This window comes from Abramis brama (genome assembly GCF_963993115.1).
Source record: "Abramis brama genome assembly, chromosome: 3".
In the NCBI taxonomy this organism is placed as follows: domain Eukaryota; kingdom Metazoa; phylum Chordata; class Actinopteri; order Cypriniformes; family Leuciscidae; genus Abramis; species Abramis brama.
The window spans coordinates 42,049,644-42,074,301 of NC_139965.1; the positions used below are offsets into that span (position 1 = coordinate 42,049,644).

The 24,658-nt window shown below is 36.2% G+C and overlaps 1 protein-coding gene across 2 annotated transcripts; it reads right to left on the reverse strand.

Annotated features, from left to right (window-relative positions):
* Window positions 1-578: 578 nt before the first annotated feature.
* On the reverse strand, window positions 579-24,080 carry tdrd7b (tudor domain containing 7 b). Of its 2 annotated transcripts, XM_084109274.1 has the most exons (18): window positions 23,892-24,080; window positions 20,244-20,450; window positions 20,011-20,155; window positions 18,788-18,910; window positions 17,509-17,698; window positions 13,807-13,889; window positions 13,133-13,356; window positions 11,477-12,045; window positions 10,928-11,117; window positions 10,325-10,436; window positions 10,041-10,243; window positions 8,963-9,097; window positions 8,545-8,628; window positions 7,200-7,334; window positions 6,637-6,747; window positions 5,426-5,940; window positions 4,645-4,805; window positions 579-2,462 (listed from the first exon to the last, which is right to left on the reverse strand). In XM_084109274.1, exons 2-18 carry the CDS (start codon window positions 20,448-20,450, stop codon window positions 2,242-2,244), a joined length of 3,408 nt encoding a protein of 1,135 aa, XP_083965400.1. In that variant the 5' UTR covers window positions 23,892-24,080; the 3' UTR covers window positions 579-2,241. The 2 variants fall into 2 exon arrangements, with proteins under 2 accessions (XP_083965400.1, XP_083965401.1); XM_084109275.1 differs by lacking the exon at window positions 18,788-18,910.
* Between the last annotated feature and the right edge of the window lie 578 nt (window positions 24,081-24,658).

The window sequence follows — 24,658 nt, forward strand, 5'->3', positions numbered from 1 at the left end:
TAATCATCCCCTGGTTGAGAATCACTTACAGATACCTATCATATCATTACTTAAGTTACAGTAATTAACAAAGTCAAAATGAAAGACTGCATTCAGATTTTATTTTCATAATGTGGCATATTTATGAGTAAGTGGGCCTTTATTTGGACTGAAAAGTGATCTCCGTTTTTCAGGAGGTCAAAATAAGAGCATTTGGTGGCGTCAGCTATGGGTGTACAATATACCGATTTTAGATCGTGACCGATTAACGAAGAGAGATCGTAGTATCATGCATTCTACCAGTTGCAGTTCTTGCGCAGCGCCCCCATCCCAATAACAACGCTACGTACATCACGTTTAGCAACACAGCGTGACATTGCACTTATTGGTCATCTCTAAAGTTTATTATTTGCATGCGTTTTAAAGCCTTGCCTGTTAAACTTTTTATTCACACTCTGTTCCGAGATGCGCTTTTCTGAGCGCGTACACCTGGAGCGTGTCACACAGCGCGTGAGTACTGAACTAGGTTCTCCTTCACATCTTATTGTGTTTAAACTGAATACTGAATACAAATACATACTGAAAATTGAATACAAGGCAAACATAAACAGTCGTTTATTATCTTAAGTGAATGTAAAAAAATTCGGATGCGTGTCAGTATATAGAATGTATTCGGTCTTAAAGTGACAGCAGTGTCATTCATGTTAATCAAACAACAAAAGACAACGAGAAAATCACTCACTGCTCTTGACTGAATAACTTTAGCAGCTTTAATAAGAATCAGTGTATATTTCAATCATACAGTGAAGTCTATGTAGTGTTTTATTTTTATATTTGTTTATTCAATTTCTTGAATGATACTGTCAAATACACCTACGGTAGCCGTAAAAAATTAAAGTACTGTTTATTTCATTTGTATCTTATATTTGTATTTGTCCTATTATTTGTAATTTGCATATTTATTCTTATTTTTAATAACAAAGATACAATAAAATAAAGTGACATCATATTTTGGCCGTATCGCCCACCCCTACTTTGGCCTAAATAGTCTGTGACTTTGTTACCTTGTAAGGCTAAAAAAAAATTAAATTGGGAAATTAGTTCGGCTGTACTGTTCAGTAACTTGAGCCTTAAAACCAACATGAAAAAGAATCATGATAAGATCGTCATCCTGCCTGAAAAATATATATTATACCAAGCATCAGCTGAAAGAACAAGCTATTTAATTTTGATTAAAGATTGCAAAGACATTTTTTTTTTATTCACAATAAGACCAAAAAGGTATATTAATAAAGAAAATTGGTTAAATTTTGATTTCATGTTGTTTCCAGTGATTTTTCCACTTTTATCTGCATCTGTAGTTAAAACACAGGTGAAATTCTACATGCCAACAATGGTTTAGCTTTCAAGTCTAACTCATATTCAGGTAATAAAACTATGCCATTACTATTAAAATACCTTAAATACATTGGATGGTCACATTGTAGCAAACCCCAAACAGTCCATGCCTTCACTATACTGTTAGTAAGACACAAATAAAATAAAAGCTAAATAAATAACGCTAAAACCAGAGCTCAAACACATACGTCTAGAGCGTGGACGGCTTGTGCCGTTCCTCTTGTCTTTTACACTATCTAGACTCCAAAAATCGTCTTCATGTAAACAGTTTTTGAAATGACACTATCAGCTTTGTGCAAGTTAGAGCACTGTGCGTTGTTAGTCTCTTTTGGACCATAAAGTAGTAATCTGGCAGCTTTGTAACATGCTATACTTAAAAGCATGAAGCATGCCTCCACATAGCACATCATCTGGACAGTCAAACTTACATAATGTATTCACACAGTTTTCAAATACATTATGGAAAATGATTGATCGCATCAGGGTTTGGTACAGCTGTGATCATGATTTAACTTTAGGTCCCATAGAAGATGAAAGCATGAATTCACTGACGATGGATCTCCACAGCTATTTTGTGTTAAAGGCAATAGCCTATGGAATGCATTACCTACTCTCTCACCAAGAGTTAACACCGCTAGCGAAGAGCATGGAAAGGTGCTGCTAGCCTGCTAGTTTAACATTTAAGTTGCTATAAATTGCAATGCTTCTGTCTAAAAGTTTAACCTTTCACCTCTATGATTCACATTTGCTTGCGCAGATCTGCGTCCAAGTCACATTTGGAAAAATAAACCTTTAATTTATAGCATACTAATGAACAACCTTACAAGAACCTTTCAAGAACACTCTAAAGTTTGACCAGAGTTTCTACTCTGTCTTGGTCATTTCATCAGTGAGTTCAGCCATGATGTCATGCAGCCAAATGTCCCGTTCTTCTTGTGAAGTGTCCACCAAGAAGATCACCACCTTGCGGTCCCAGGGCTGTGACGCCTCCTGCACCGATTCCAGCTGAGCTACCAGGGGCTTCTTCTCAACATGGTTCCTGAACACGATGGAGGCTTCCTCAGACCACTGCCTGGGTTTCACACCTGGAAAGATCAGACACACTTTTAGATCTACTGCACTCTGGTTTTGTTTCATAACAGTATGTAAAAAGTCATAGTTGAATTTCTCAAAGTGCATGCATGAAAACAAGGAGCAGTTCTGATGTGAGCTCTTATATGAGTCAGGGAAAGCACTTATGAGTCTGTTAAGTGCTTTGGTAAGTGGCCTGAATTTGGAAAAGATACATTTATACTCGGTCAACTCTCTACAAAAGCAATTCCCTTTCTCCTTCTAGTGTTGTTCTCCATTGGCTCCATTGTCACCATTGCCTGGTGTCTTTTATTTCACTCATTCAGTTTAAAAGAATCTAGCTTGATTACACTTTTGAAAACTATTTTTTTTATTATTATTATTTATATACTCTAGTTGAATAGTTTGGGGTCAGTAAGATCTTTTAATGTTTTTGAAGAAGTCTCACCAAGACTGCATTTTTTTAAAATCTAGAATACAGTAAAAATTGTTATATTGTGAAATATATTTTCAATTTAAAATACATTTTAAAATATATTGAAATTATAACGATACCTGTATTTTCACTGCATTTGTAAAAAAAAAAAAAAAAATTGTATATATTATTGGGTAGAGAAATCAAAAGAATATGAATAATTTTAGTTGGCTTAATTTGCTTAGTAAATATATATTTCCTTCAGTTGTTTTCATTGTTAATTAAGCCTGCTAAAATGTATTGTATGAGCTTCTGTTACTTTCACTGTTCATTCTATTGCTCTATCATATTTTATCTTTCATTTAATAGCACAGCACATATTTAGAGCTGCTCCAGCAGGGCTCAGAGCTAAGGATTGAGTCAGTGGTACAAATGTTTAGACACCAGTGAAACATCACAATTCTCTATTACAATTTTGATACACTACTAGCCTAATTAATAGACAAGCAGTCAGTAATAAAATAAGAACATTCACATTTCAAATAGCACAAATAAATACAATAGAACAAAGAAGGGCAAATTAATTATATTCAATTATTACAAATGAAATAAACAGTGTTTTGGGGCTTTTTCAGGTAGGTCTAACAGTAGTTTTCAGGTACAGAAATTTGAATAAAGTAATCAAATGTGAAATAATACTGTATAAATTAAATATCGATTAATCTTTATAAAGTTACAAAAGTCATTCAGTCAAAAGCAGTGAGTGATTACTTTGTCTTTTGTACTTTGATTAACAGTAGCAGCAGGTTTATTAGGCTGCTGTCCCTTTAAGACCGAATGCACGGATCCAATATAGCCTGCCCTATTGTACGTGCACTTTCTTTGTTTACGTTATATAACCGACTATGTTTACCGGAATACTCGCCAAGATGGACGTTTTACATAATTTTGTGTGAATTTGTCCGTTCAAGCCCAAGACGCGAAAGATAATTTCATTTGCGCGCTGTCTGAGGCAGCTTTCAGGGCGCACGCTTTGGATGTTTGCGTTCATGAAACTTTTTGACCTGCAAACATCCTGTTATAATGTTGGGAACCACTCGTTATACATAAATCACGTAACAGTTCATGTTTTACTTACATATACGATTTAGTTTTAATCCAAATGAGGTGCTGAGTGAACGATCAGCAATCAAGAGCATTCAACAGAAGTGCTCTCTTTCTCTCTCTCTCTCTCTCGTCAGTTAAACATTAGTAATAAATGCATCGTTTTACTTTCTTTGCCATTTACATATCCGACTGAACTACAAACTTTCTACTGATGTCTGTGGAAAAGGGATTCACTCAACGTCTGTGCCGCTGCGCATTCAATCCACTGCGAGTTTTTCGCTTAGCAGCTCCACAGCTATATAGGTGTTACTATATTTTGTTTAATATTCCACTAATAAGATACATTTACTTCATAGACAGTCTTCTCTTTTATCCCCATTATGCTCTCTGTTGTCTGTGTTTTTTTGTCTAAACACAAACACTATACACATGCTGCAGGGTATCGGTTGTTGTTATTGGAGCATTTTAACGAGTATGAGTATATACACACACACACACAGCCTTTTCTCATCATTAGAGCTTATTGAATATTGTTGAAGGAACATTTACAGGAACTGCATGGGATCATGGAAAAAAGTCTCTTCTGAATGGATAATGGATAGTTGGGTTTTGAGAGCTAAAAAAGCCTTTTCAGTAAATGAAAGAGAAATGAAGTGACAGGAAATGAAGTGTACCAGCCAGCTGAGCAGTGATGGCCTGGAAGGGGAGCTGGCAGAACTCCTGGGTGAGGGGCCGGAGCTGGGTCCCGCTCACCAGCTCGTGTTTGCCATAGTCCAGCTGAAACACTGAGACCAGACCGTTGGTCAGAACTCCTTTCACCAACACACGGTACCAGCTGCAGAATGAAACAGAGGATGAGTGGTCAGTCACGTGACCTCACAAAACACTTGAAATACCCCATGTCTCTCTGCGCAAGGTTTACATCAGACTTTATGCTGGTAGTCTACCTAGACCAGGGGTGTCCAGCCTAGGACAGTTTAGCTCTAGCTCAAATTAAAGTCACCATGAAATCAAAACTGACAGTTCTTATGTTTTTATGTAATATTGCAGAATTTATTATAAAAGATTTATCCATGCACATCATTCTTTTTTTTTTAATTCATGTGCCCTAGTAATCGTTAAACAAAATAACTTCCCCTTCCTCTTGCAACGACTTCTCTACTCTGATGATGTTTTACTACTGCCGTGAGGGCGGAACAAACTGTCACTCACATGACATCACAGCAATAGCAAACCACAATGGTCCAAAAATCCAATCAATTCCCGATGGACAAAATAAAATCCTGCCCTACATTTTTTTCTTGTTCGTGAAACCGTTTTACGCGATAAAAGACTATTTCCTTTAAATACACTTGAACCAGGATCACTTTTAGGCGTGTAGGAACTCTTCAGGAAAGTTGCCCGTCAGGACCGGACACCCCTGACCTAGACATGCACACAAATGCAGACACTTACTTGTTTTCCACCTTGGCAGCGCAAACCTGGTTCTTCTCCACTTTAAACGGTTTCTCCTCCATCTTATTATAATGCAGAATCATCTCCCCCATCAAAACCACCAGTTTGTACATATCCTGCCATGGCTGTAGCACAAAGTGGCCAGGATGGCACGCCACTGAAACAAACACGTCCATATTCTGCCCAATCTCAGGCAACTCCAGCAGTGGTGGAAGAGCCAGCTGTTTAAGCGGAGAGCCTGGAGGTGTGCCCTGGCTCCCCAGCGGTGATGACATCTTCTTGGGTGTGTGTGAGGCTTTATCAGTGCTGAGGCTGGAGGCCTGGATGGTGGCATGGATTGTCGGGGCGTTGAGGGCTTTTGAAGGCCCACGGCTGCTTAAGAAAACATCCTTCTGGTGGTTCCACAGATCAGAGTCGGCCAGCTGTTGGTTTAAACTGCAGCTTGTGTCAATGAAGTTCTTGCTGGTGAAAAGATAAACATGAGCGAGACGTTTGTTCTCATCCACTTTAGTGATCTAGAAAAAAAAATGCATGAAGTGTTTTTAGTGCTTTTTTTCTGCTGTTCTTTTAGGTGTCATTGCAATGCACATTACTTTGAGCGGCCAGATATATTATACAGTCCTAAACACAGCAAACCATCATCTTCAAACTGCTAATCCTTAATTTAGTCAAGGTTCCTGGTTCATGAGCTGCTTGTTTCCACCACTGAATTAAAACTAAAAAAGGTAATTGCGACTTTTATTCTCATAAAATCTTTTTTTCTCTCGCAATTAAGCATTGCGTGAAATAAATTTGCAATTGCAAGTTAAAAGTCAGATAAAAGTACTAAAATGAAAAGAAAAAAAAACTAAAATAAAAAATTACTTGAAGCTATATTAAAAAAAAATAAATAAAAAAAAAAAATGACAAGAACATATAATTACTCAAATTAAAAAAACTAAAATATGAAAAAAAAGATAATTCAAATTAAATTATATAAGAGTATATCATAATATATATACAGTATATCTTTTTTTCCCTACCTTTTTTTCTATAATTGCTATACATCTTGTATTTTTTGTTTTATGGGAAAGTACTTTGTAAAAGCACCTTTTTTTAACACATTTTTCCTTTACTGGAATTTGCCTCAATTTTATGCTTGTATCTTAAGTGCAAATAAAGTGAGATGAAATGTAAATGTGAAAACAGAGCAGCATTAGTATTTAACTGGCCTTCAAACTGCAGTCACTGCAGTGGAGAACCATGTCTCTCAGCCACTGCACAGCATCAGGAGTCCATGAGCCTCCACCCACAGGCAGATCTGCCAAACAACACTTCAGCGCCTGCAGAGGGACAAACATAGGGAAAGAGGCAGACAAACAAGCTCACATATTAATGACCTAACAATTAAACTAGTTCACTCACAAATTACAACTCTGTCATCTTTTAGTCACCCTCATTTCGCTCCAAACCAGTTTGATTCATTCTTATAGAAAAATGTCTATGCTGCTATTTTTTCATACAATGAAAGTGAATGCTGTTCATGGACAGCCATGTATAATATGAGAAAAAAGCAGTCTGGACATTCTGCCGAACATAAAGTCATATTTCGGAACGACACGAGTAAATGAGTGTGTAAATGATGACATTTTGAGGTCAAATATCCTTTTAAAATACAAAATGACTGTTTACAAACAAGCTACTCTCCTTCAGGCACTTAATTCAAATGTAACTAAAAATAACCCAAAACTGCTGGAACAAACCACTACTTTGTCGTCATTAGCTGTTGTCTGACCTGGGTCGGGGTGGATATGAGGTCACGCAGTAAAGAAGGGGGGATCTCTCTCAACTCAATGACCTCTACCGACGCTTGGACGCCTACATCCACAAACAAGATGTCCAGCACCCGGCTGCCGTGCAGGTTAGTTATCTAGGACAAAACCACAGTGGACACAGTTATCAGGAATGATATTTGAGGGAAGTTTAAAGAGATCAGCTCAGATTATTTCAACAATAATTATAATTTTCAATAGAGGAACCAGACAATGATTTAGTGAATTTAAATTTAAGCTGCGCTGACATTCACAGTATGTTGGAACTACTATAATCAGGAGATCACTGACTCTGTCTTTGTCAAACTCATAATTACAGGTAGGAAACTCATAATTTTATGAACTTCTCTCACTTGACCATTACGCCATCATGCAACTAACAAAATTATAGTGGCTTCAATAATTAAAAGATTAGTAGTTTGCTATTTTTATGTTTGATTTGTCATTTTTATAGTATACTATATACAGAACTGCCCAAAAGTTTAGGGGTCAGTAAGATTTTTTTTATGTTTTTAAAAGAAGTCTCCTATGTTCATCAAGGCTGCATTTATTTGATAAAAACTACAGTAAATAAGTAATATTGTGAAATAGTTCGTTTAAAATAACTGCTTTCTATTTGAACAGTTTTGTGAAATATTTTTTACAATTTTAATTTATTTTAAAATTAAATTTATTCCTGTGATCAAAGCTGTATTTTCGGCATCATTACTCCAGTAACTTCAGCGTCACATGATCCTTCAGAAATAATTCTAACATGATGATTCGGTGCATGAAGAAATTAAGAAACATTTCTTATTATTATCAATGTTGATCAATGTTGTTTAATTATCAATATTTTTGGGGTAACCATGATACACAATGTCAGGATTCTGTGATAATAGGAAGTAAAACAAACAAACATTTTAGTTGAATTTTTTAGTTGATTTTGTTGATTTTGTGTTTTCTTTAAAAAAATCTTACTCTGACCCCAAATATTTGAAAGGTAGTATAAGAGATTAATTTATGCACTAATGCAGCATTTTGATGTCATTACCAACAAAGCTACACACAGAACCATTTTGGCATTATGAGTGGTAACATACAAATTAAAAAATGTCTGAGTCAGCTAAATCTCTGAATTGTCATCTCATAATGTCAGTAATTCCGACACAATGTGAAAGCGGCATTCCTGATGCATGAGGGAACAATTCCATTTACAGTGAGATTTACTTACAGAATTGCAGTAGCCATTAACTGTTTTAAACTCTGGTCTTGTTAAAAAAATATATATATATATTTTCTTCACTCTTGAATTGACAGCAGACTCACCTCCACTCGGGACCATTTGCCTTTAAATCGAGCCAAACAGTTTTTGCCACAGAAAGGCCGTGAAACCAGTGACTCTGATGTGACCTTTCATAGGGAAAAAGATACGTGAGCATATCCTGTCTGCCATACAACAGGAGGATACATGTCGTAAAAATGGGCATTGCTCTACAGTGTGCTGATATGCAATATACTGCAGTAAACAATGAACAATTACTATTTAAAACAATTTGATACATACATTGTTATGTGTCACACAATCTGTACCAGCAGGTACTGTAACTATTTACTAGGGATTATGTACTTGACGCCTGCTAATCCCATAATCCCAATCTGTCTATTTTGGCCACCTATGAAGAAGTCCCTAGCAACATATTTGAATCTACACATATGGAGATTATGCTTGTTGCAATTGTGTTACCTGGGAATGGAAGTAGTTTTCAGTCTTCTCCAGAATTTCATTGAGTTTAGTCAGGCCTCTGGAGGGCACCTGACAGTAGATCGTCCCGTCTGAACAAACGCTGGTCACACTCACATTCATATAGGCACTGTTCACCTACGACAGAATACAAATACCGGTATATGTTATTTATATGTTAAAAGCTCAAAAATATAACTTACAATTTTTTTTAGTACGATTATGAAAGAAATGAATACTAATAAATATGAATGAATACTGAATAGTTTACTCAGCAAAGTCGCATTAAATTGATCAAAAGTGACAGTATAGACATTTGTAATTTTACAAAAGTTGAAAGTAAAAGGGAAAAAAAATTATCACGGTTTTCACAAAAATTTTAAGCAGCACAAATGTTTTCAACATAGATAAATAATAAGAACTGTTTCTTGAGCACCAAATCAGAATATTAGAATGATTTCTGAAGGATCATGTGACACTGAAGACTGGAGTAAGGATGCTGAAAATTCAGCCTACAAAGTCCTTGGTAAAATGTCCACACACACACACACACACACACACACACACACACAATTTCTCTTTTCTGCATTCTCTAGTTTGCTTCCCAATCTAGTTGTCTAATAAACCAGGCATTGTGTATTACTATTATTGTTGGCTCTTTGATGAATTGCTTTGAAATATTTGGAATTGCTTTGGTTAAAATTGTCTGCTAAATATGTAAATGTATCACAGGAATACATTTTATTTTAAATGTATAAAATTGTAATAATATTTCACAATATTACAGTTTTGATCAAATAAATGCAGCCTCGGTGAGCATAAGAGGCTTCTTTCAAAAACATTAACAAATTTTACTAACCCCAAATTTTTTAAATTGGTAGTGTATTGATTATACAGCAGATCCAGTCCTCAAATTTGATTGGCCAAATGTCTTTCCAAAAGTGTTGATATAATTGGTATAAGTACTATAGTAGTATAAGTACTGTATGACAATATTTTCAAGCTTTGTGTACATGCCAGCACAGTATATTTTGCATAAGACTGATATTGATTGTAATATCACACTTCTATTTTGGGTTACCTTTAAGGGACTCTCTAAGGATCTGTCTTGCAGAGCTTTCATACAGGCAGCATTGATGTTGATATCATCATCTTGTGATGTGTCATACAGCACCACCAGAGGCACTTCCTCGTGCTCTAATATCTCAGCCAATAAGATCTTGCCAGTGGCCATGGACTCAAACCTCTTCAGTACGGCCTGCTCATGACTGAATGACTCCAAGCCTGAAACATTAATATAACAGCAACATTTGACATCAAATGTGAAACTATTTTGTCACAGGGAGTTCTGAATGCAAATCTTACCTGCCAGTTTACATTTGGTGGCTTGGAAAGGCAATCTATAAAACTTTTCATGTAACTCAAATAGTTTGCTCTTGCTGATGACTTCGGAAAAGCCATGATCCACGTAGTACACCTGTTTAAACATCAACATACAAGTGCAGTAATAATTATTAACAGAGTATTAGCTTATTTATGACAAAGATATTATACAAATTTCTCACAGATCAAAACAGCCTCAGTTCTTCACCAGAAAACCATAACAATTCACTGTAAACGGCACTAGACCAGTGGTTTTCAACCAAACTTTCAAGGGGGTCACTAGATAGCTTAAAATTATTTTTAATAAGACAAAAACAAGATTTTAAAGAAGCTAAAACAGCTAAAAATCAAGATGAAATACCTCAACAACTGTCTCTCAGAATTTTAAAAGTATGACATCAAGACCTGGAAGTCATGGGAATTATTTGAAAACAAGCAGCTTTGTCATTACATCAGAAATACCCAAAATATCTTATATGGGGGTCCTTTGAATATTGTCTTGGACAATAGGAAGCTCTGGAGTTAAAAAGGTTGAGAACCACTACACTATACTACAATACTCATTTGTGATCTTCAATAACGCACCTTGACCTTGTCGGCTATGACCTCACACACTTGTGCCCGGATGATCTCCTCCTCTTCCTCAGCATGTGCAGCAGTCAGCTGACCTGGTAATGGTGAGGTCAGAACCATCTTGGTGTTGTCCTGCCCATAGAACTCTCTCATTTCATCTTCTAACTTCTCCTGCGCCTTGGAGTAACCTTCACCTATGTACCTACATATAAACCCCCACACACACACACACACACACTTTACAGCAGTAAGTACAACAGTGGCCGCCAACTTTTACAGTTCCCTAACATATTTTTTTCTCCCCAGGTTTTCCAAAAATTCTAAGCTCTGATCCAATCCAGCCTCTTCTGAGATTAATCGAAACATTATTACCAATTTGATTTGAAGCAGAAAAGTGTTTGTTTTTTTCTTGAGGAACCAAACTGTGGCACTCTGTTTACTGCCAAAATGCAAAATTTGTAACAATGGCATCTGTTTTCTAATTCTATATAAGGTTTATCAAGGCATGACAAGGGTCACAACTCTCATGAACTGTTTAAGGATTGTGACCTTAAAACGCACCTAAGAATGACGTTGTTTGTGTCACTTGCTTCAACCACCAGGACAGAAGGGTACTCCTCTCTAGGGATGACAAGAGGGGGAACAGTCTGGCTGCTCAAACGGAGCTCTGTTGTCTCTTTCGTCTCTGAGCCAGACAATCCTGACTGGTTACGGTTCTCATCCTCCACTACTTTTGCATACAGAATTGCTCTTTTGGGGTTGTCTGGCATGGGGTAGTCAATCGTGCAAATATCTGAAAGCAGGGTGAGGTGGTCCAGCACAAACTCTGGTAGCTTACATTTATATGTGTCCTGATATAGTTTAGGCAGAGCGTGGGCCCACAGACCACTGCTGTATTTCAAGAGCAGCTCTCCAAGCTTCTGCTTGAGGTCCGCGGATAGAGCCTTGGGGGACGCCGGAGAGCTTGATTTGGCGGTGGAAGATGGTCTTTGAATCTGAGGTTTTTTGTGATGAGACGGGGATTTGTCATGTGTGGAGGGTGTAGCAGCACTATGTGGTGTAATCTGGCTAGTTTCTTTAGCAGGGTACAGAAGCAACTCTTGAGGTTTGCTGCTGCATGGTTTCTCAACCTGTAAACCAAACAAAAAGACAGCATTATTATTCCGAGGACTAACTACACAGAGCTAATGTATTATAATTAAAAAAAATTTTTTAAATGTTAGTTGAGCTTTTTGAGCCAAAATAGTCAATTTATTTTTCCTGACCTTTTTCCATTCTCTCTCTGACCCAAAATGTGTAGAGTTGTAAGTGCTAATCACAGCCAGGATCAACAACAGAACAAGGAAATGTGGGATTTGGATTACTGGGTTTGGATTTCTGATTTCAAAATGATGTTTTTGAGTCTTGGGACGTTTTCAGACCTGTAGATAGTTTGCTGTAGATAGTTTGTCTCCTTTATTCGGTTTACATGTTATGTTAAAGGCAACATTTCAGAGTGTCTCAAAATGTGTTTATGCATGTCACATGTAGGCAAAACTGTCCCAGACTGTCCAAGATGGACTGACATATTAGCTCAGACTAGCTGTCATTACATATGCACATACACAGTATACATGTAAATAAGCCTTGATTCCCACTCTAATATTTAGATCATATATAATTTATCAGTTAGAGCAGAAATTAGGGCAGCATTCTTGCATTCTTCACCCGTATTGGACATTTTAAGATGAAGCAGTAATGTGCTAAGTAATGTGCTCACCCACAGAATTAGACACTGCCGTTTTTTTACATAATGCATAAAGCTTGTTTGGTTAGTCTGTTGAGTTGGATTGCTATGTCACTACGAGAGAACTGCTCCAGAGTTTGTTTTAAATCAGAACGAGGCTACCTTGTTCAGGTGATCTTGGACTGATTATTTTGGTGCGGATCCAAGTGTGATTGCCGCGTTAAATATTCCTAAACAAACCGAAGTGAAGGGAGAAAACATGCCAAGTTCTGAAACAAGCACTCCAAACGAGTCAGGTGTGAAAAAGGTGTATTTAGTTTTAATACATGGTCTTTTTGGTCTGGCGAGGACATTTTACGTTTTGCAATTTCATAAACAGATTCTCATGACTTGATCCCTTTAATTCCACAATTAATAATACATAATGCTTACTAATGTGCCCTAAAGGCATCAGACAGACTTGGGCTAATCAGGATATATTTAAAACTTACAGTACAAATGTGAGTCCAATTTTCCAGATCTTTAAGGGCTTCGCTGGGTAGATCTTGTTTATAATGCTCTCGATAAAGCTGAGGCAGCTTGGATACCCAGAGGCCATTGCTGTGCTTGTTAAGAACCTCTTTAAGACGGGACTGCACCAGCTTGGGACTGTAAGGCGCAGAATGAGGCAGTCTGGGTTTTGCTGGAGTTGTGTTTTCATTCAGGTTAGAAGAAGCTAGAAATATCAACAACATAAATGTTGCAGCTTAGTAACAATTCTGAATTGACAAACCATAAACTAAAACTATAAACAGATGCTTGATATTTTGATCCCCCCCATAAAAAGGTCATTTTTTCTTTCAGACAAATATGACTTTCTATTACTGACAATTTTCTGGGTGGACTATCGCTTTAAGATATAACTAACAGCAACATCAGAATTCAGAACTGAATGCATGTTGACCTGCGATGTCCCTCTGTGTAACAGCAGGAGCTTTTTCATGCTTGAGACAGAAGATGACTGTTTTCTTTTCATCCTTAATGAATATCCCATGCCTGGAATGTTTTCTTGGAGAGGAAGTTGCTATGGACTCCAGTATAATTGTAACCTTTAAAGGAGCTTCTTGTGGATAAGAATGTTTATCGGTCTGCATATTTAACACTTTTCCACCTAACATATACTCACCATAGCTCTGCTGTGGATTTCGGGAGAGATGGGTATGGACTTCTTTCTGAAATCTGGAGGGAAGGGTCATCCTTTTGTCTGATCTAAAAAAAAAAAAAAAAAACAAGAGATTATAGGACAGGTAATATCTGTAAAATATAAATTTGTTGATAAAAGATGCCCTTTTGGAACGATTATATACGATAATGATTATATACTTGTATACTGCAAGATTACAACTTAAGGCCCGTTCACACCAATGATGATAACTATAACGATAAAGATATAGTTCTAAAAATCTTTAAAAATATAAAAGAATAGCAGAGTCCACAACACAACTGAGAGGAACGATATCATTGGCATTACTTTTTTTTGAATGATTTTTTTTCCAGTTGATGAACAATAAAAATATTGACAGCCAATCAGAGTCCATCCTGCTTTAAAGAGCTAAACTGCAGAGCACGCTTAGAATAAACAGAAGGATAGCGTCCGCTGGTGTGGACACTTATATAGTTATCTTTATAGTTCTCTTTATAGTTATCGCTCTTGGTGTGAGCCGGCTTTTAGTATCTTTCCCCCAAGATTTCATTTGTTGATGGAGTGTATCCAATATTAGAAAACAGCCAAGAACCAGACTCAGACCTAAATAGATGGACAAAAATAACCAGTTCTGATTCTGGTCCAAAAGAAGGAACCTCAGTCCATATTTTTTACTCAGGCCACTAAAAATTATATTAATTATAATTGTATATTAAATTATTTAATTACTATTGGTAAGAATAAGACATGTTACCTCTCAAACATCATTCTTCCTTTTTTTTATTAATTTTGTCTGTTTTTACAATCTAAAAAAAATTAATCAGAAAAATAATAGCTAACTACACCAGTTTCTGAATATTGCTTGATCAAGTATTGATATAAATAGTCTTTATAACGAAGTATGAAAACAAGTCAATTGTTAATAAAAATAATTTTATGCAAAAAATGTAATAATATATAATAATGTTTTGTTTCAAAATGATAAATATAGGAAGGAAAATATAGTGCCTTGTAAATCTGCATCACGATTTCATGGGCAAGATCTGGCTACTTGACAAATGAAAATCACAAACATGGCACTTGTTAATAAAAAAAATTATAAATACAATTTATTAATATGTAATATAATTTTATCTAAAATAAATTTAAGAAAAATAAAGTAGGTTGAATCCAAAAAGCTCTAAACGATTTTAAGAATTGTTAAGACGGCAATTGTTAAATGCAGTGACATGCAGTCCTGACAGACAAGCTGTCCCACTTCGCCGTGATCTTCTGATTAATATTTACTAATTTAGTAATAGGCCTATTATTCTTGAAAATAGTAAGCGGTAAACTGGCGAATTTCAATTGTCTCATTACTCTCTGCATTTTACAAAATATTTGCGATGCGAAAGATACAATATAATGCGATATATGCTTAATTATGTATGGAAATGACTTGAGGGCCGATTTTTTTTAGCGATACAATAAAACTTATGCGACAATGGTTTTTTTTTTAGGGATGACATCATTACGCACACCATTTTATCGGTAAAGGGCCAATTGGATGGAAACAGGCTGGAGACAGCAAATTTAACAAAAATATTTGTTTACGCATATTAACTTTGTCGATAACAAAACTCATTGTTTTGTTTGCTATTGTGAATGACTCATCCTTGTATGTTTAATTAAAAAAATAATAACTACCTATTAATGTTTAATGGAAATATCTTAACTATAGAAATCTGAAATGACAGATTTCTCTCTGGTGATGTATACAAGACTTTCTATCTTAAAGATATATCAAGACTATCTTAAACGCCACCCCTAAATACATATATTACATACAGTGCAATGCATAAGTGAATACACCCATGCTAAAGTTGACTAAAAAGAGGAATAAAAAATCATATTTTGGAAATTGAACTTAATGCCTTAATTTAAAAAATTAGGAAAAATCCAACCTTTAAGGACACCAATTTTCTTTGTGAATGAATAATGTATCGTAAATAAATAAATGTTCTTCCTTAAAATACATGGTGCATAAGTGAGTACACCCCTATGTTAAATCCCATAGAGGCAGGCAGATTTTTATTTTTAAGTATTTTTTTTAAAAAAAATTTGGGATACTATGCATCCTGATAAAGTTCCCTTGGCCTTTGGAATTAAAATAGCCCCACATCATCACATAGCCTTCACCATACCTAGAGATTGGCATGGGGTACTTTCCATAAGATCATCTCTCAATGCAAATCAAAATAGCTATTAGGCTAACTGAAATAAAACCATGCCAATCTCTAGGTATGGTGAAGGCTATGTGATGATGTCGGGCTATTTTAATTCCAAAGGCCAAGGGAACTTTATCAGGATGCATAGTATCCTAAAAAAAAAATATAAAAAAATACTTAAAAATAAAAATCTGCCTGCCTCTATGGGAATTTAACATAGGGGTGTACTCACTTATGCACCATGTATTTTAAGGAAGAACATTTATTTATTTACGATACATTATTCATTCACAAAGAAAATTGGTGTCCTTAAAGGTTGGATTTTTCCTAATTTTTTAAATTAAGGCATTAAGTTCAATTTCCAAAATATGATTTTTTATTCCTCTTTTTAGTCAACTTTAGCATGGGTGTATTCACTTATGCATTGCACTGTATATACAACTTTAGTCACTAAGGTTTGGAATGACATGAACATTTTTTTGTTGTTTTTTGTGAACTATCCCTTTAAAAGCTATGAGAGGAAAATAATGCAAAATAGCATTATGTTACAGAAATAACACTATTACAGCAAATACTACTTAATACTTAATTTTTGCTTGGTTATCCTCCTAATCGTTAATGAATTGGTCGGCCGAATACAGCACAATAGCCTAGAACAGTTTTCATAAACTCAACGGACAGCAGCAATATACAACAAATACAATGGTGAAAAGCAGACATTTTGGCAAAGTGCTGCAGCGTGATAAAGCAGGGGTGCGGAGGTCTTATTGCATATGATTCTAGGTGTCAGATGAACCAAAATCCCCCTCACTCTGTACCAAAGGGAAAGTGCTGATTCATTGTGGACTGGTTTAGAATGGCTAATCTGTTAGAGAATGGAGGGAGGATTAACAAACCCCAGTACAACCGCTTAACTCTGCCACCCTCGTCTGTACCCTCACAGCCATTGTGTGTGTGCCACAGTAAGCGATACAGAACACAATTCTAAAGAGTGAGGTCAGTTGTTTGCTCTCAATGATTTTTGGCTGAAGTGATCTCTCACACACACACACACAGACAACACCCTCCATTCGATCGCTGAACAAGCACTGGGTTCAGACAACACTGAAATGCTGAAATGCTCTGTTACTGCCAATTAAATCAGACAGCATCAACGGCTAGATACATCCAGTTGCTTAACTGGAAAATTAAGAGTCTGTGAAGAAATAAAGAGCTTGGCATTTCTGTTTACTCATTAGGACTTGATTTGTATTCTCAGCTACTTGCTCAGCAAAATGCTGCTCACACAATGGGAGCACTTACTTGAAATAATGTTTTTTTGTAAGAAAGTATCAGCTGTACATGAATCTTTCAATATATGATTTTTCATTGTCTTTCTAATTACTTATTAATTAATCTCTTAATCTGGCTAAAATATATATAAATTTTACCTATCAACTCCAATTGACAGGCTTTTTTTTTATTTTGAGTCTTTCACCTTTCTGAAGGAAGGGAGGGTTTCCTTGTGGGTGTGTTTGGGGGGGTGTTGTGGGGTCTGCCGCCCTTCCCATCAGGCTGGGCGTCCCTCATGCCTCCTGTGCGAGTGTCTCCATGACCCCCTCCACGACCTCCACCTCGCCCCACACGTCCTCGAAGATCGGGCTGTCTCAGAGATGTCCTTGGCTTTGCTATGAAGGAGACAATATCTAAATCAAAAAAGCATTATACAACATATAATCATAGCTCAAAATAATACACAGAATTTTGGGTCTATTAGGCCCCATCCACAAGACAGAATTATGACAGAATTTGAGTGTCCTGTGACCCATTTACAGTGTATGATAGAAACTGCCTCCTTAGTGTCTTTTCTTGCTTGTAATAACAATTTCTGTCAACATACCGCCATTAAACCAGTATTATTACAGGATATCACACTGTGTTTACACTGGATGCAAAATCTTCTCCTCCAATGGGTGATAGGAGTGTAACCTGAGACCAGAACAGACCAATTCATGCTGGTTTAGTGAACCAGTTCAATGGATTCACTGAAAAAAATCCAAAGAACTAAAACAACAAATTGTTCACAAATCAGATATTACTGCTTCTCTCATCAAGGAGAGCTAGGCCTATGTCAGGTGAATGGCAAGATTTTCAGTGAATTATGGCTTAGATATCTGTCTGTTTGGTACAAAACCTGTAATATAGCTTGGAATAATCATATGAACCACTTTTATGGTGCTTTTGCTCCTTTTGTGCTCCATTTTTCATTTTTGTTTCGTGGAAGAAAGAAAATCATACATTACATGTTGGGAACAACATGAGGGAGATTAAACTATAACAGATTTTTCAATTTTGGGGTGAAATATCCCTTTAAAAGTCATCAGACCAACTATAAAAACATTAGCTATGTCACTTTGTTGAGCTTAAATCTAGCTGATACCTTTAATCAAACAGCATTGTAAGCAAGAGCAAGCATATCTCAGTGTGCTTCTCAACAATCAGTGCACTTTATCCGATAATCTAAGGTATTACTTTGCACATTCTCCAACAAAAGAACCATGAAGTTTCTGGAAACCCACTGCACAGCAGCATTATCACATTATCAAAAATATTACCCTCCTCTATATACATTCTTGAAAACAAAGCATGTGGAATGCAACAACAGTACATTTACATAATCAGTCAACCGGAGACTATGACTTAAAACCCATATTGTCTCATATACATTCAGCATGACATCATACCACTAACCTGACTGTAACAGAATGACATCATACCTTCCAGCTGACTGCTTTCTAAAAGTGTGAGACGTCCAACCGGCCTAGCATGGAGAGGTGGCAGCAATTTAACACCTTTATCACTGTCTACAGCCCTCCTGAGATTCCACAGGCTGATAGTTTCTACAAGACAGCGGACAGTGAGCTAAGAAGAGAGAACCAGGCAGAGCAGCGGCAGTTGAGTCATTAAATAACAGATGAGGGAAGAAAGAAAAAAATAAATCCCGTTTCAGACAATCCTCCCCTGAACAGCCACGCAGGCTCTGTTGTACCTCTCCACAACACCGCAGTCTCCAGACCTCCCTCTCTCTCCCGCTTTCTCTCTCTCTAGGTCAATACAGATGCCGGCTTTCTGCTGTATCATGGCAAGCAACTGATCAAGGGACGGCGTGAGTTTGAAAATGCCGGAGCTGACTGTGAGTTTGCAGTTCCCAGAACAGTTGCAAACTGTTGTTAGATCTGAATGATCTAATGCAGAGCTTTATTCTTAGTACATCCTCAGAGGAGTTTAAATAGGCCATATGCACAACCAAAAAAGACACAAGATGCACAGGACATTAGATGATGTCCTCTACATAATGTCTTCTGGATAACACATTAAAAGAAGTGATGCGTCTACAGTCGCAATTGTGCAACAAAACTATAAACTAAAATATATTAAAAAAAACAAAAAAAAAACGTAATATACTTGATTTCTAGTGAAATTTGTATGTCATGTATTTTAAATACATTTGCAATTACACATTTGTAATGATTGAGTTGCAATTTAGCACATTTAAAATGTGTTAACTTAACTGAATTAAGTTATATCAAATATTTCAAATATGGAATATATCAAATATGGAATCTCAAATATTTATTTTCATATTTGTGCGGTATTTTCTTTGTATTAATTGTGTTTTGTGATTGTATTGTATATATGTGAGCCTTTTAACCTAAGACAAATTTCTATCACTGGTTGATAGATAATAAAGTTTTTTGAATTTGAATTTGAATAACACACTACAGTTATAATCAAGTACTTTAGTATGACAGTAAATACATCAAAATAAGTGTACTTCCTTAAAGCACGACAAAAGATTATTCAAACATAATGATTTCTGATGTACTTTAAAGTAAAACCTTTAGCATACATCATCTATATGATGTCTTCTGGCTATCACATTACAAGAAGTGCTGCGTCGGTCCACCGCTGAAATAAACAAAACTGATGCGAGTCTCACCGTTCAGTACAAGAGGAGCTGCAAGTTTGACTCTCATCTGACAGTTCACCATCTGAGGTCGGCCGGTCTTCTTTGCCGTGCGCTGACGGGCCGCAAACTTAGTAATGTGGGTCATCTCGTTCCCCGTGGTAGCATGGCACACCACCTATGGGTTTTTAACCATTTAACATTTTAGTATTCACATTTACCTGCTGAATAATTAGTGTATTTGAAAAGGTAAGTGAGAGTCTTACCTCTCCACACTGCCCTTTATCCAGTTTCACGACCAAAGGCATGCTGTGCAGGAGGGCATCCAGTGTGGCATATCCCATCTGTTTATACGGTATGAGCTCACCCGTCATGTCTTTATACTCAACCTGCAGGTCGGACAGTGACACGCCATTCTTACTGGACTGGAGAACTGCCCGTAACATCTTTTTCACCAGTTCTTCATCAGCCATCTTAAAAAAAAAAGAAAAGTAAGTGTTGGATTTGGTCTTGAATCCAGCATTCAAAACTTTTGGGTCTGTAAGACTTCCCAATGTTGTCTTTTTTTTTAAAAGAAGCCTTTTTTTGCTCACCAATGCTGCATTTATTTGATAAAAAATATAGTTAAAACAGTCATGTTGAGAAATTGTTAGGGTTTATTCCATAGATATCATATATAAACGCTAGATGTCTTATGGCGCAGTCACTTCCGGCATCACTGTTCGGCCATCTTGTCACAGGCAGGCTTAATGTAAAGTGAGTGATCAGCACGCACACAAATCCTCTTATCTCACTGAAATCTTGACGGATTTACAAACGGTTTGGTTTCTTACAAACGTTATTAACGTGGCTATAATTCCGAATGCTTGAACATGTATGTTATAATTATTCATATGTATGCAGTGTATATGCAGTGTCATAACTACATCTCTGACGTTTATAACAAACCAAACCGAAAATTGAGCAAGTTATGGTTATTTAAAAGTACATGCACCATTAAACGAGAGAGCGAGCTGTCTGTGGCAAGATGGCCGCCACGTGCGTTTATATATGATATCTATGGTTTATTCTGTTCTGTGGACTGTTTATTTCCTGTTCTCCTTCCGTTTACTTCCTGTGATTCCTTTCTGTTTCCTAAGTTACTGATTATGCCTTAGTTTGAGTTCTAGCTGTGTTTGAAATCGCACCCTATACCCTCATTCACTATTCCCTACATTACTCCACTAATATAGTCCACTTGAAGGAGTGAATGAAAACGAGTGAGTGAATTCAGACACTGAGTGTGCCGGAAGGGCTGCCGCTTTTCCGTAGTTTGTGCTTGCTGTTAATCAATAATCATTGAAAATTGAAACTTAGCAAACTGGCAGCTCCAGTAGTAATGAAAAGATTTATCTTGAACTCTGTCATTGAAACTAACATGTATAAACCTTAATTAAACAATTTAATAATCAACTTAAAAAGGAATTTATACCTGTATGATATTACGCTTTAGGTACTGATTAGTTTCACCTGTGTTTCATTTGGCTCCATTTGTATTTAAGTGTTTCAGTTTCTCCGGTGGTTTTCGTTTATGTATTGTGTGATGTTGTTCCTGTGATTATTCCAGTGTTTTCCTGAGTTTTGTATAGTCTAATAAATACTGTTGTTAACATCCTTTTCGTGTTCTTTGTGCGCTGCTACCATCACACACATGACAGAAATATTATGCCAATTTAAAACGGTTTTCTATTTTAATATATTTTAAAATGTAATTTATTCCTGTAATGGCAAAGTTGAATTTTCAGCATCATTACTCCAGTCTTCAGTCACATGATCCTGCAGAAATCATTTTAATATGCTGATTTGCTGCTCAAGTAACATTTCTTATTACCATCAATCTTGCAAACAGTTGTGCTTCTTATTTTCATGAAAACCATAATAATTTTTTTTCAAGATTCTTTGATGAATAGGAAACAGCATTTATTCGCAATAGAAATTGTTTGTACCAATATAAATGTCTTTGCAGTCACTTTTGATTAATTAAATGCATCCTTTCTTAATAAGAGTATTAATTTCTTTCAAAAAATATATTGTACTGAACTGACCCCAAATTTTTGAATGGTTGTGTACTGCACATTTACATTTGATAACAATAAAACAATTTCACACCAACAGATCATTGAAAAGCCACATTAGAAGAACATACGAGTCAGAGGTCATACTTGATTGTTAATGGATTTATGAGTTAAAGCTTTGGTCCTGCATTGATCTCCTCTATGCTGAAGAGTGTTATTGATTGAACACATAGAAAGCTACTAGAAAACAATGACATTATCTGATCGCTGACAGTTAAACTCTTTTGAGTAAACCGCATCAAGTCTTTTTAGTCCAAACTAACCAATGGCTATTGACTAGCAAGATCATGCAATTGCCATTCTATTGTCATTGTCATGTCATTTTATTCTTACATGGATATGGAGGTATTGCTGATGTGACTAATGAATTGAGCATTGCACATTGTATTCAGGACTAGCCGGTCACAACCAGACAGTTACTCAGCATGAATGGATCATCACATTCACACTGTTTATTCTCTCATGTTCAAGAAAGCAAGCGTCAGAGCCAACCCCAGCAGTTTAAATCAACAAGTATACATAGAGACCAGATTCAAACCCTTGTGAAAAAAGAATAATTTAGCATACTTCCAAAAAGAGTAGCCTACTTTTTACATAAATAATAGCCTACACTTTAAAAGAATATAATTGAGTGTGATCTGCATGTGATGTTTTCAGACACTTAATTGCATATTGCAATTAAATAAAAATGTTTTATATTTTACACATATTAAATGCAACTAGTTGAACAAATTGTGCTTTTTTTGAACCACTTAAGTAGAACTTACATATTTATATGTAATTTCATAATTATATTGTCTTTGAAATATGGTTAAAGTGTACTGTTGAATGTTCTGACAAGCATTTATGTAAACTAAAACATACTTTAAAGTAATTTCTATTGAAACTTGTATGTAACGTATTTAAATATATTTGTAATTACACATTTGTAATGATTAAGTTGCAGTTTAGTGCAATTTATATATTATAAAATATATAAAAAACATATGAACTATAGCACACTTCAGTTACAGATGATCATGTCTGTAATAAATCCTATACTAAACCATGAAGCTCCAGATAATTGACATGACATGCCAAGTATAGTGACAGCAGTGTCATTTTGTATGATAATTAGCCTAATATACTGACTGTAAAACTTAGCTAATTGTTGTATACTTTTTAATCTAAAATCTAAGTATTATATCCGTGTTAAAAATGTCCGTGTTATTTGCCAACACACCTGTAGCACAACGAGAGCATCTATGGCATAAACTGAAAGAGAAAGTAATGAGAGTCGACGGGTCAGAGCTCGCGTGAACGACACGTTAGGGAACGTTGACGTGCTGCTGTTTTCAGGACAGATAGAGACACACCCTTTATCGTTGACAGCAGTCGCCATCAAAAACTATTTTATATATTCTATTTTACACAGATCTTTTATACTTAGATGACTTGATTTATTTAACGTTCTATGTAAGTTAGTGTATTTACAGCAGGATAGCTGACATAAAATAAACGCACTATCTGTCTGTAACTTACAGTGAACGTGATAAAGAATTTGGCCAACTATTGTCGCGAGCGTTGTCCGCTCCCTAAGGACAATAACATCCCGCATATCTCACTATAAACTTGTTTTAAATGTGTTTCAGTTTTATTTTACTGATTTGAACCGGGTGATTATTCGCAGACTAGCTCACTGTAATTTCAAGTTACAATAGTTGAAATAAACTGTCACATGGACGCGCCTATTTCTTCCACCAAAGCTGCTTAAATATAAAGCGGCGAGACCAGAAATTCCCACAATGTTTTGAGTCTTACCGCTCAATGTGTAACTTATGTGGCTCGGTCAGGCCGGTTAAGATGACAGCGACTGGCTCTTGACACTGGTCGCGGCCGGTGTCCTCCTCGCGGTCTGTCCCGCAGGCAGTGTGTGGCAGTCCCGCTGTCTGAAAGCTACTCACAGTCACACCATCCCATCTGTAATTACACACAACACGCATGCGCACTACACACAGCAGAAGCAGGTACAAGAACTGCCAGCTTTACTGTACATAATTCAGACAATTACGTATACTTTCGCTGTGCTTTTATTTTTTCTGCCGTTATTGTACGGTTTCTTTACTGTGATAAAAAAAAAAACAGCATTAATGTTTTGGATATCTTGGTTAACTTATCGTTACTCTTAAACGGTGGCGCATGAACTTCTGTTGGTCGAAAAACGATTTTTGTTCACGAAAATAACGGGTTTTTTTTAAAGCATATTCTAATCCTAATTCAACGTTAAATTGTTGGCATGTCAGTTTTGCAGACTATTTATCAAAACAGCAAGCAGGATGATGTCAATGTTTGCGAACTAATAACCAATGAGACACAGCTTCCACCAGAGGGCGCTTCAGAAACACAATGCCCCATTCAAACCTCAGGAGGCGGTTAACCCTTTATGGTACGGAGTTGCCATATGGCAACAATTAATTTCTACTCATTTCCTTGTTATTCAGAAAAAAAAATACAATATATTGCACTATAGGAATTAAAAGGGCAGGCCTTAACGTAGCCAATGATGTGCTCTTTTTAAGTCACATGAC

Coding starts and splice junctions, on each gene's coding strand:
- tdrd7b (XM_084109274.1), bottom strand. CDS start 20,450: ATGGCTGATGAAGAACTGGTGAAAAAGATGTTACGGGCAGTTCTCCAG. Junction 17,699..18,787: donor AGAAAGCAGTCAGCTGGAAG/GTATGATGTCAT, acceptor TCTCCTTCATAG/CAAAGCCAAGGACATCTCTG. Junction 13,357..13,806: donor AAATCCACAGCAGAGCTATG/GTGAGTATATGT, acceptor TGATATTTCTAG/CTTCTTCTAACCTGAATGAA.